Below are 12,631 nucleotides of genomic sequence, written 5' to 3'. Positions count from 1 at the left end.
GTGGCAGAGAGTTCAGTAGCCGTACGGCCTGAGGGAAGAAGCTGGTTCTTGTCCTAATGTGTGATGGTAGGATGTCAGAGAGATTGCTGGATGGATGGCAGGGATCACTGACAATGAGAAGGACCCGTGTACTCAGCACTCCTGCTAAGTGTCTTGGATAGGTGGAAGAGACCCAATGATCCTCTCATCAGTCCTCACAATCCTTTGCAGAGTCACTCGCCTCAGTCTCCTCAGAAAGTGGAGGTGCTGCTGTGCTTTCTTGACTAAAGAGGTGATGTTGAGGTACCCAGGTGAGATCATCTGTTATGTGCTCTCCCAGAAACTTGGTGCCTAACTCTCTCCACAGAGGAGCCATTTAGGTGCAGTCTCTAAATCTTCCATATTCTTGCTATAATGATGGGGCCAGAACTGAACATTCAATAGTTAAATTAATGCTACCTACGATTCTGCCTGCATTCCCTCCCATACCCCATTTTTCAACTTCTTGCTGTGATCACTCTTACGGTCACTTCTTTTGTTTCTTCTTATTCCCAGGGAATCGAGCAACCTCGGGATGCCGGAGTCAAACGTAGTGAGGGTGGTGAAGGGGAAGTTTAGTGTGCTGGCCTTCATCAGTCAGGGCAGTGAGTAGAGGAGGTGAGGGAAGTCCTCACTTCCAAGGATGCTTTGCAACTTCTCAATATTATTTTTATTTGCAGTTCAATAGTTCCATTCAATATCAGAGAAACGTACATAACTTATAACCTGACCTTCTTGTTCTTCGGAGACACCCATGAAAACAGAAGAGTACCCGAAGACTGAGTAGCAGTAAAAACGTTAGAACCCTAAAGCCCCCCATTGCCCTCCCATGTACAAGCAACAGCAAAGCAATGACTCTCCCCTCTTACTTCAGCAAAAAGCATCAGCCCCCTTCACCCAAGCATGTAATAGCAACCCCCCCCAAGAAAGACCACAATCTGCAGTAAAACAAAAAGTAACCGTTCACCCTTTTGAACAATTGATCGCTTGTCAGTCTGATTTTTTCAGAAAATTCTATTGTATTTATTTTTATCTGCAAATGCCTGCAGGAAAATCTCAAAGTTGTATTTGGATTATAAATTTACTTCGAGCTTAACTCCCATTGCTGACAGAGCCTTCTAAACTCCAACGAGTACAGGCCCAGAACCATCAAACATTCTTCAGACAGGAATCCTTTCATTCCCGATCATTCTCGTGAACCTCCTCTGGACCAAATCCAATGCCAGCACATCCCTTCTTAGGTAAGGAGCTCAAAATTTCTCATGATACTTAAGTGTAGCCTGACCAATGCCTTATAACACCCCAGCATAACATTGTTGTTTTTCTATTCCAGTCCTCTCGAAATGAACGTTAACATTGCATTTGCCTTCCTTACCACCAACTCAACCTGATTAATTTCATTTTGTGTTTCTGTGCTTTTCTGTTCTGTATTCTATGATTTTAGATACAGAATCAACATAAATTTAGCCACAAAAGGCAATGATCTCAGAACACCCTGAACAGCATCTCTGTAACTTGCTTACATTCCTTCTGAGCAACATCCAATAGATAGAGTGCAGAAAGAGATTTAACATCAGCTAAAAACAATCAAGAGTATCACTGAGTTCATTACACTGTAAGGTATTGGAAAAGTTCTAAATTGCTAAACTGCCTCCATTATTTCAGTAATTACAGTCCCCATGAAAATTGATTTTTGCCTCCAACTTAATCTGACTGTTAGACATCATTATAGTTGTAAAATGTTGATTATAAGACAGTCTAGAGATACACAAGGTTCTCATTTAATGAGACTGCATGGGTAAAACTGCCTTAAGCATTAAGTTTTCAGAAATGGGAAGTGACAAACAGCACCCTAGACTATGTTTTAGGACTGATAACCAACCTGAAATGCTCCATTATTGCTCTCTATTGGCAATCATTGCCTTAATATACCGATTGACTTGAATGCAGAATTTTGCACAGAAAATCTGCACGGCAATCTTGGGCAATTGTACTTTGGCAGATGAGGTGCAGTAGCACTGGAGTTAAATTAATGAACATGTAATCCAGACTAATAATTCCCATCACAGCAGATTAGTAATTCTGTTAAATAAATAAATAGGTGGTGTTAGTTGAAGGGGTCAGTGCAGCTGTGGTGCTTTTGCCAAAGTCCACCTGGTTCACAAATGATCTTTAGAAAACAAAATTTTCCGTCACCCAGCTGTGGGTTACTTTGAACTTCAATCTCACAGTAAAAAGGATGATTCTTAACTGCCCATTGAAATGGTTCAGTTAATAAGACTTCAAGGGCTATTGGTGAAAAACAATAAATGCTTGAAGTAAATTTGTTATCAAAGTACAAAGTACACACATTATCCTCCAAGAGGACCACAACCTTGTCACAGTTTGGAAGCTTTCGTGCCTCAATGACTCAGAGAGCCATGTTGGCTGGAGTCTGGGCTTTTTGCTTTGGTTCTTCGTAGGGTCACCCATGCAAAACAGGTCAAAGGGTAGAGGCTAGACTAAGAGTGGTGCACCAGTCCTCCAGGTTCAGGGGTTTCAGATCAGGACTAACAACCCTCACTGGTAAAACAAAATTGCTACGGAAACAGCAATAAAGAATCCTTCTACATCTGAGTGAGATGGTATTCCTGAGTCTCCACCACCCGGGACTTGCAAAACTGACTGTAGTAAAAACCGTGAGGAAGCTACTGACATGATGACGAAGGCCCTGAACACGGCCACAGATGGAAGACCTTCACTGAAGCCCTAAATGCCAGTGGCACAATGGGCAGTAAGTAAGTGCATATATTGTTGACTTCAGGAGAAGGGAACCAGTGGTCCGTGAAGCAGACCTTATTGGAGTATCAGAGGTGGAGAGGGTCAGCAACTTTAAACTCCTCAGTGTTATTATTTCAGAGGACCTGTCCTGGGCCCAGCGTGGAAGTGCAATTATGAAGAAAACAAAGCAGTGCCTCTACTTCCTTAGAGTTCGCAGAGATTTGGCATGACATCTAAAACTTTGACAAACTTTTTATAGATGTGTGGTGGAGAGTATATTGACTGATTGCATCACAGTCTGGTATGGAAACACCAACATTCTTGAATGGAAAATCTTACAAAATGTATTGGATACAGCCCAGTCAATTATGGATAACTCTGAACATCCTCTACATAGCACCATCCAGAGACAGAGAAGCAGTTTCAGCGACAGGTTACTATCGATGCAATGCTCCTCAGACAGGATGAAGAGGTCAATACTCCCCAATGCCATTAGGCTTTACAATTCTACCGCCAGGACTTAAGAACTTTTTAAAAGCTATTATTAATGCTTTTTGAGATAGTGATTTAGATGCATATCATATTTTTTACTGAGTTAAGTATTGTATGTAATTAGTTTTGCTACAACAAGTGTATGGGACATTGGAAAAAAGTTGAATTTCCCCATGGGGATGAATAAAGTATCTATCTATCTATCAGTCTGCCACAGGTAAAGTCCTCCCCACCATTGAGCACATTTACATGAAATGCTGTTGCAGGAAAGCAGCATCCATCATCGGGGTCCCCCACCACCCAGGCCATGCTCTCATAACACTGCTGCCATCAAGAAGAAGCTACAGGAGCCTCAGGACTCACACCACCAACTTCAGGAACAGTTACTACCCCTCAATTATCAGGCTCTTGAACCAAAGTGAATAACTTCACTGAACTTCCCTTATCCCATCATTGAAATGTTCCCACAGCCTATGAACTCACTTCATCTCATGTTCTTGATATTTATTGCTTATTTATATATTAGTATTTTTTTCTTTTTCTATTTGCACAGTTTGTTGTCTTCTGCACCCCGGCTGAATGCTGAGGTTGGGCGATCTTTCACTGATTCTGCAATGGTTTTTATTTGATACATTTACTCAGTATGCCCACAAGAAAATGAATCTCAGGGTTGTATATGGTGACATATGTACCTTGGTAATAAATCTACTTTGAACATTGAAATAATAATCATTACTCAAGTACTTTTATGTACACACAGATAGAAATAGATGGTATTTGCACTGCCAAATCATTTTAAAGCTGTACTTTGTAAATTCACTGAAAAATACTGAAAACAAAAGTGGATAGCTACACTCACATGCCCACCTGGTGAGATATTGCCACAATCAAAATCTCACTTTAAGGACTCTTCATCTTATTATTTCATGTCCTTGTTATTTATCGCTATTTATTTACATTTGCACAGTTTGTTGTCTTCTGGTTGATCTTTCATTGATCCTGATATAATCACTATTCTATAGATTTGCCGAGTATGCCTGCAGAAAAATGAATCTCAGGGTTGATTCTGATCATAAAATTTAGTTTGGACTTGAGATATGAATCACTTTTTATATGTTCAAGAGATAAGACCATGAGGATATCTAATGGCTGTAGTTTTACTCCCAAATTTCCAGGTGGATCATTATAAGAATCTACACAGCAACTCTTATTCTTTTGATAATTCCAGCTGCTTCTGACTTGCTTGTCCTATTCTCCAAAGTTCTTCATCCTTCAGCAGTAGTGCAAGCATCAGTGTGCATTCTCTAATTTTGTTCTGTACTGTTGCAAGGCAGGGCAGAACAATCAACACAGAATGATGAGAAATCGCAAACTTACAGACTGGAGACATTTTTGGAATTCCTGAATTTTCAACTTCGCTTCCTTGTAACGTTTGTGTTCTGTGCACAGTTCATACATCTCTAACATGTAAAGCCAGGGACAGTCCTTTAAAAAAAAAAGATCAAACAAGGTGAAAAGTCACAGTTTTATCAATGCTAGGGATTTATAGATTGAATGATCGGTTCAGCTACAGACAAATAATGTTATTTTTCTGGAAAACTTAAGTACAAACTTATGAAGAGGCATCCTCATGGCTAACGGTGCAGACTGTGAAAACACAGCAAGATGAATGAACAAATGATCCTTTCCTGTGCATTGGCTATATTGTGGGTGCTACAGTACTCACTGTGCTACAGTGGTTAACACAGTCGATCTGCAGCATCAGGTAAGATCAGGGTTCGATCCAACACTCTTGCGGGAAGGGCTACTTTGCTAGTCTGGAGATATGGTGGAGCTTCCAAACCAAGACATCAACACAAAAGTTTCTACAGATGCTGGAAATCCAGAGCAACACACACAAAAAGCTGGAGGAACTCAGCGGGTCAGGCAGCATCTATGAAGAGGAATAAGCAGTCAATGTTTTTGGCTGTTGAACGGTCTGGGCCTGATAGGTTGACTGCTTATTCCCCTCCATAGATGCTGCCTGACCTGCTGAGTGTCAATCCATGACAACTTGTGTTTGTGCTTCATAAGCTCCTAGTTCATCACGTCAAACCACATCTGCTGGCTTCTGCATCAGAATCAGGTCGATGATTCGGATGGAAATGATGACTTGGTAGCCTTGTTTGCAGATGGTACAAAGATCGGTACAGGGGCACACAGTGTTGAGGAAGTAGGGAGTCTGCAGAAGGACTTGGACAGATAAAGGGAATGGACAGACGGAATACAGTGCAGGGAAGTGTACCGTCGTGCACTTTGGGAGGAGAACTAAAGGTGTAGATTATTTTCTAAATGGGGAGCAAATTCAGAAACTAGAGGTGCAAAAGGACTTGGGAGTCCTCATGCAGAATTCCCTAAAGGTAAACTGGCATTTTGCCTTTCACTCTTAACACATGACCTCTAGTTCTAGTCTCAAATAACCTCAATGGGAAAAGACTGCTTGCATTTACCCCTTCTATACCCCTCGATAATTTTGCATGCCTCTCATTCTCCAATGCTCAAGTGCAGGGGTTCCTGACTTTTTTTATGCCATGGACCAATACCATTAAGCAAGAGGTCCTTGGACCCCAGGTTGGGAACCCCTGCTCAAGGGAATCTTCTTCTAACCTATTCAACCCTTCCCCTCTCACTCAGGTCCTCAAGGCCTGTTAACATCCTTGTAAATTTTATCTGTGCTCTTTCAATCTGATTGATATCTTTCTTGTAGGTAGGTGACCAGAAGGGTACACAAAAAATCCAACTCCAAATTAGGCCTCACCAACATCTTATACAACTTTATCTGCTGAGTATTTACAGCATTGTACCTTTCAATTTCAAATAAAATGTATACATCAGACAATACCTTCTGGAAGAGTTGAAATCCTCGGACAAGCTGTTTGCTTTTCCTTCTTCCCAACAGCACCTTCCACATGAGTGACAGATCACGGAGATCCCACTCGTGACACTCCACAGAATCTTCGATGTGTTTTGTAGCTTCAGAGAAGGTCACGTCATCCGAGGACATCACGACCCAAACACAAAGACACTGAAGAACATCAGCTTCCTGCGAATGAGGAGGAGGCAGGAACACAATCAGGCTTATTATCACTAGCATATGACGTGAAATATGTTGTTTTGTCGCAGCAGTACAGTGCAATGCATAAAAACCCTAAAATAATAAGTCAAATATGTAGTGTAAAAAGAGAGTCAAAAATAGTGTTCATGGGTTGGTTCATTATCCCTTCAGAAATCTTGATTTTGGAGGAAAAGAAACTGTTCTAAAAGTCTGAGTGTGTATCTTCAGGCTCCTTTACCTTCTCTCTGATGGTAGTAATGAGAAAAGGGTCCGGCTGATGCAGGCCTTAATGATGGATGCTGCTTTTGTGAGGCATTGACTTTAGAAGATGTCCTCAATGGGGAGGCTAGTGCCCATAATGGAGCTGGCTGAATTTGCAACCCTCTGCAGACTTCTCCAATCCTGTACATTGGCTCCTCCATTCCAGGCAGTGATGCAACAGCGTAATTCTCTCTCAGTACTGACCCCTCCCCAGTGTGACCCTCTCAGTACCAACCCTTCCCCAGTGTGACCCTCCCTCAGTACTGACCCCTCCCCAGTGTGACCCTCTCTCAGTACTGACCCCTTCCCCAGTGTGACCCTCTCTCAGTACCAACCCTTCCCCAGTGTGACCCTCTCTCAGTACTGACCCCTTCCCCAGTGTGACCCTCTCTCAGTACCAACCCTTCCCCAGTGTGACCCTCTCAGTACCAACCCTTCCCACAGTGTGACCCTCCCTCAGTACCGACCCCTCCCCAGTGTGACCCTCTCTCAGTACTGACCCCTTCCCCAGTGTGACCCTCTCTCAGTACTGATCCCTCCCACAGTGTGACCCTCCCTCAGTACTGACCCTTCCCCAGTGTGACCCTCTCAGTACCGACCCTTCCCCAGTGTGACCCTCCCTCAGTACCGACCCCTCCCCAGTGTGACCCTCTCAGTACCAATCCCTCCCAGTGTGACCCTCCCTCAGTACTGACCCCTCCCCAGTGTGACCCTCTCTCAGTACTGACCCCTTCCCCAGTGTGACCCTCTCTCAGTACCGATCCCTCCCACAGTGTGACCCTCCCCTCAGTACTGATCCCTCCCACAGTGTGACCCTCCCTCAGTACTGACCCTTCCCCAGTGTGACCCTCTCAGTACCGACCCTTCCCCAGTGTGACCCTCCCTCAGTACCGACCCCTCCCCAGTGTGACCCTCTCAGTACCAATCCCTCCCACAGTGTGACCCTCCCTCAGTACTGACCCCTCCCCAGTGTGACCCTCTCTCAGTACTGACCCCTTCCCCAGTGTGACCCTCTCTCAGTACTGACCCCTTCCCCAGTGTGACCCTCTCTCAGTACCGATCCCTCCCACAGTGTGACCCTCCCCTCAGTACTGATCCCTCCCACAGTGTGACCCTCCCTCAGTACTGACCCTTCCCCAGTGTGACTCTCTCAGTACCGACCCTTCCCCAGTGTGACCCTCCCTCAGTACCGACCCCTCCCCAGTGTGACCCTCTCAGTACCAATCCCTCCCACAGTGTGACCCTCCCTCAGTACTGACCCCTCCCCAGTGTGACCCTCTCTCAGTACTGACCCCTTCCCCAGTGTGACCCTCTCTCAGTACCAACCCTTCCCCAGTGTGACCCTCTCAGTACCAACCCTTCCCACAGTGTGACCCTCCCTCAGTACCGACCCCTCCCCAGTGTGACCCTCTCTCAGTACTGACCCTTCCCCAGTGTGACCCTCTCAGTACCGACCCTTCCCCAGTGTGACCCTCTCAGTACCGACCCTTCCCCAGTGTGACCCTCCCTCAGTACCGACCCCTCCCCAGTGTGACCCTCTCAGTACCAATCCCTCCCAGTGTGACCCTCCCTCAGTACTGACCCCTCCCCAGTGTGACCCTCTCTCAGTACTGACCCCTTCCCCAGTGTGACCCTCTCTCAGTACCGATCCCTCCCACAGTGTGACCCTCCCCTCAGTACTGATCCCTCCCACAGTGTGACCCTCCCTCAGTACTGACCCTTCCCCAGTGTGACCCTCTCAGTACCGACCCTTCCCCAGTGTGACCCTCCCTCAGTACCGACCCCTCCCCAGTGTGACCCTCTCAGTACCAATCCCTCCCACAGTGTGATCCTCCCTCAGTACTGACCCCTCCCCAGTGTGACCCTCTCTCAGTACTGACCCCTTCCCCAGTGTGACCCTCTCTCAGTACTGACCCCTTCCCCAGTGTGACCCTCTCTCAGTACCGATCCCTCCCACAGTGTGACCCTCCCCTCAGTACTGATCCCTCCCACAGTGTGACCCTCCCTCAGTACTGACCCTTCCCCAGTGTGACCCTCTCAGTACCGACCCTTCCCCAGTGTGACCCTCCCTCAGTACCGACCCCTCCCCAGTGTGACCCTCTCAGTACCAATCCCTCCCACAGTGTGACCCTCCCTCAGTACTGACCCCTCCCCAGTGTGACCCTCTCTCAGTACTGACCCCTTCCCCAGTGTGACCCTCTCTCAGTACTGACCCCTCCCACAGTGTGACCCTCCCTCAGTATCACCCCTCCCAGTGTGATCTTCCCTCAGTACCACCCCTCCCACTGTGTGACCCTCCCTCAGTATCACCCCTCCCAGTGTGATCTTCCCTCAGTACCACCCCTCCCACTGTGTGACCCTCCCTCAGTATCACCCCTCCCAGTGTGATCTTCCCTCAGTACCACCCCTCCCACTGTGTGACCCTCCCTCAGTACCACCCCTCCCACTGTGTGATCCTCCCTCAGTACCACCCCTCCCAGTGTGATCCTCACCCAGTACCACCCCTCCCACTGTGTGACCCTCCCTCAGTATCACCCCTCCCAGTGTGATCTTCCCTCAGTACCACCCCTCCCACTGTGTGACCCTCTCTCAGTACCACCCCTCCCACAGTGTGACCGTCCCTCAGTACCACCCCTCCCACAGTGTGACTCTCCCTCAGTACCACCCCTCCCACAGTGTGAAACTCTCTCAGTACCACCCCTCAGTTCAGAGATTGTCACTGACTTGTTCGCAGGGTAGGGGAGTCCAAAACCAGAGGGCATAGACTTAAGGTGAGAGGGGGAAGATTTAAAGGGAACCTGAGGGGTAGGTTTTCAATATATGGAACAAGCTGCCAGAGGAGGTAGTGGGGGCAAGTACAGTCACAACGTTTAAAAGGCATTGCTACTATGTTATATGTTGCTATTTGTGCCTTGTGCTGTGTATGACTGTTGGTACTGCATGTTGCACCTTGTCCCCAGAGAAACGCTGCTTAATTTGGCTGTATTCATGTATGGCTGAGCGACAATTGAATTTCTACACACTACTGCTGCAACACACGGTTACTGTCGTCTTCCTGTCAGCTTGAACCAGTCTGGCCATTCTCCTCTGACCTCTCATTAACAAGGCTTTTCCCCCCACAGAACTGCCATCCACTGGATTCACACCATTCTCTGCAACTTCTTGAGACTTGTGCTTGAAATCCTAGGAGATCATTAGTTTCTGAGATACTCAAACCACCCCAACTGGCACCAACAATTGCTCCACAAAGTCACTCAGATCAGATTCTGATGTTGGTCTGAAAAACAACCGAGTTTCTTGACCATGTCCTCATATTTTAATGCATTGAGTTGCTCTTACATGATTGGCTGGTTAGATATTGCATTAGTGAGCAAGTGTACCTATAAAGTGGCCACTGAGTGTATGTTCCCCACAGACAGTTAAATTCAGAAAAGACAAAATACTATCATTATATTGATGATGGCCAAAGTTTAATTGCTTCAGGTATTTTTTTTATCATCTTCAGAAAAAGTAAAAGTTGTGACAGAGGGTCAAACTTAAAAATTCATGAGTCTATTTAATTTCATGAATTTTCCATATGGGCCTTAATAGGAAAAATGTAGAATGGTTGGAAAATCTCATCTATAGCAAAATTACAGCTGTATTTTATCTGTTAACTGATTGATTGTGCGCAGCAGAATGAAAACTTATCTTTACATAATCAGGATTTATGGACAAAACCATTTCCCTTCAATGATGAATGTTTTAGTTAAGATCGTCTGAGACGAGTTTTAAATAGCTTAGAACAATTGACTTGAGAGGCAAGGTCACTGAATTACGTGGAATTCATAAGTTGCAAAGATTTGCCAGACTGGTGACATTCAATAAATCTGTGAGGAAACATTCTATATTCAAATGAACAAGTTTTACCTTGAATATGATATTCTATCACATAAATGGAATTCCAGGTAATCTACTTTAAGATGTTGCTATTGAGTTGAATTTAGAGCATTAAACATAGGAGCAAATGAGGCCATTCAGCCCACTGAGTATGCTCTGCCCTTCAATCATGGTTGATTTATTATCTCCCTCAACCCTATTCTCCTGCCTCTGCTCTGTAACCTTTGATATCCTTACTAATCGAGAACCATCAAGCTTTGCTTTAAGTACGCCCTAAATTTCGACTTAGCTCCCACATTCTGAAAATGTAAATTTGCCAGCTGAAGCTTCTATCTCTGTACTCGATCAATTTGAGACAATAGAATTCATTGTCACATTTGTGGAGAATAAAAATGGGTGTGATGTTGAGATGTTGAGAAGCCAGAAGGATAGAGCTGCCAGGGAAGCCAAAATTAGAACAGCTAGTTTATTTACAACAACAATAGACTGCTCTTAGATGCGGACAGAGAGGGGTCAGTCTTTGGCTGCTTCCAGGTTGGAGGCTAAAGTCCACATTAGCTATTTCCAAAGTTTTAAAGTGAGTGGGTGGGGGGGGGGCGGGAGGAAGAAACAGGGCAGGAAGATGCACTTTGGTACTTAATGCTTTGAGGAGCTTTTGGAAATTAATAGAAAATGATTATCATTTATTTTGCCCACTTTACTTTTAAGTTTTATCTGGGAAGGAAAACAATATGCTCCCATACACATAAGGGCATGCTGTAATTCATGCATCATTATTTCCATGTTACAAGAGCAAGAATACTTCCAGATGCAACATGCAGAACAAATTACACAAGGCTTATATAAGCCATTGCACAATTTAGTACAAGGCTTTTGGCGATTAGCTTGTTTTCAATTTATACCAAAACTTTTTGTTATACATATTGAGTACTAATGACTCGATTAAAAGACACATTATTTAAGGATCATAAATTTATACTCTCTTAGAGTTGAACAATTCAAATTATTTGTCATAATGGTCCAGAAAGTGACAATCAAAGTGATCCTCAAAGAGTAACACACACAAAATACTGGAGGTGGTCAACAGGTCAGGCAGCATCGATGCAAGCGAATTAGGGGTCAACGTTTTGGGCTGAGACCCTTCATTAGGTCCAGCTGCTCACTTCGTTAGCCCTCTCCCACCCACCAACCTTCCCCCTCACCTGGCTTCACCTGTCAGCTGCCATCATAAGAGGTTTCTCTTCCGATCGCAAGACCCTGTTGGACATCGATAATGTTTCCCTTGTTTGGTGGCAGGGGAGCTGTGTAGCTCAGTTGTAGGGAGGACTAGGCCTCAAATGATAGACTCGTTTGCTGTTGGAGACTAGGTGAGTGTAGCATGGCACCCGTGCTCGGTTGGGACTGGCCTCTCCCGTTGATCTCCAGTGATCAATTTGTGGAATGACCGGATGGATTGTTGGGAATTGTACCACCAAGTTGCGGGACATGTTGCTTGGTGTCTTGGACTATGTGGTTTTTTTTGTGTGTGTGACGATGTTTCTTTTTGCTCGCTGTTTTGAATACGTGTTGTGTATGTTTTGCACCTTGGCCCCAGAGGAATGCTGGTTTGTTCGGCTGTATTCATGTGTGATTGAATGACAATTAAACGATTAAATTTGATCTTGTACACCTTTCCCCATCCCCACCTTCTTATTCTGGCTTTATCGCTGTTCCTTTCCAGTCACAATGAAGGGCCTCAGCCCAAAATGTCAGCTCTTTATCTCTTTCTGCCGAAACTGCCTGACCGACTGAGTTCCTCCAGCATTCTAAGTGTTTTTCTCTGGATCTCCAGTCCCTGTCGAATCTCATGTTTATGAGCCTCACAGAGCCTCCTCTGCAAAGCCAGATTAATCCCCTAATTCTCTGTTTAAAAATATGCTTTCTGAGGGAATTCTAGAGAGGAGAAAGATAGCTTTTCATTGCATTACACATCCTGAAAACTATGTAGTTAAGCAGTGCTCTATGTTGCCAATTCTCCACTTTTCAAGATTAAGACAAAAAAGTCTGGCTTTGATTATCAGAATATAATATAATTACATTCAATCTTGCCATGTGATGAATAGAAAATTTCAAAGAAGGGCAATCTGA

The 12,631-nt window shown here is 44.9% G+C and overlaps 1 protein-coding gene across 1 annotated transcript in view; it reads right to left on the bottom strand.

Moving 5' to 3' along the window:
* The window catches only part of spg11 (SPG11 vesicle trafficking associated, spatacsin), a 190,141-nt gene that overhangs the window by 48,722 nt on the left and 128,788 nt on the right, over positions 1–12,631 (bottom strand). The window contains exons 26-27 of the mRNA XM_073032676.1: positions 6,152–6,352; positions 4,648–4,755 (exon numbers count right to left, since the gene is read on the bottom strand). Coding sequence (XP_072888777.1) covers positions 4,648–4,755; positions 6,152–6,352 — 309 coding nt within the window. The remainder of the gene's footprint in view (positions 1–4,647; positions 4,756–6,151; positions 6,353–12,631) is intronic.

Source organism: Hemitrygon akajei, chromosome 30, assembly GCF_048418815.1.
Source record: "Hemitrygon akajei chromosome 30, sHemAka1.3, whole genome shotgun sequence".
Classification (NCBI taxonomy): domain Eukaryota; kingdom Metazoa; phylum Chordata; class Chondrichthyes; order Myliobatiformes; family Dasyatidae; genus Hemitrygon; species Hemitrygon akajei.
This window is presented reverse-complemented; position numbering and strand designations above follow the sequence as displayed.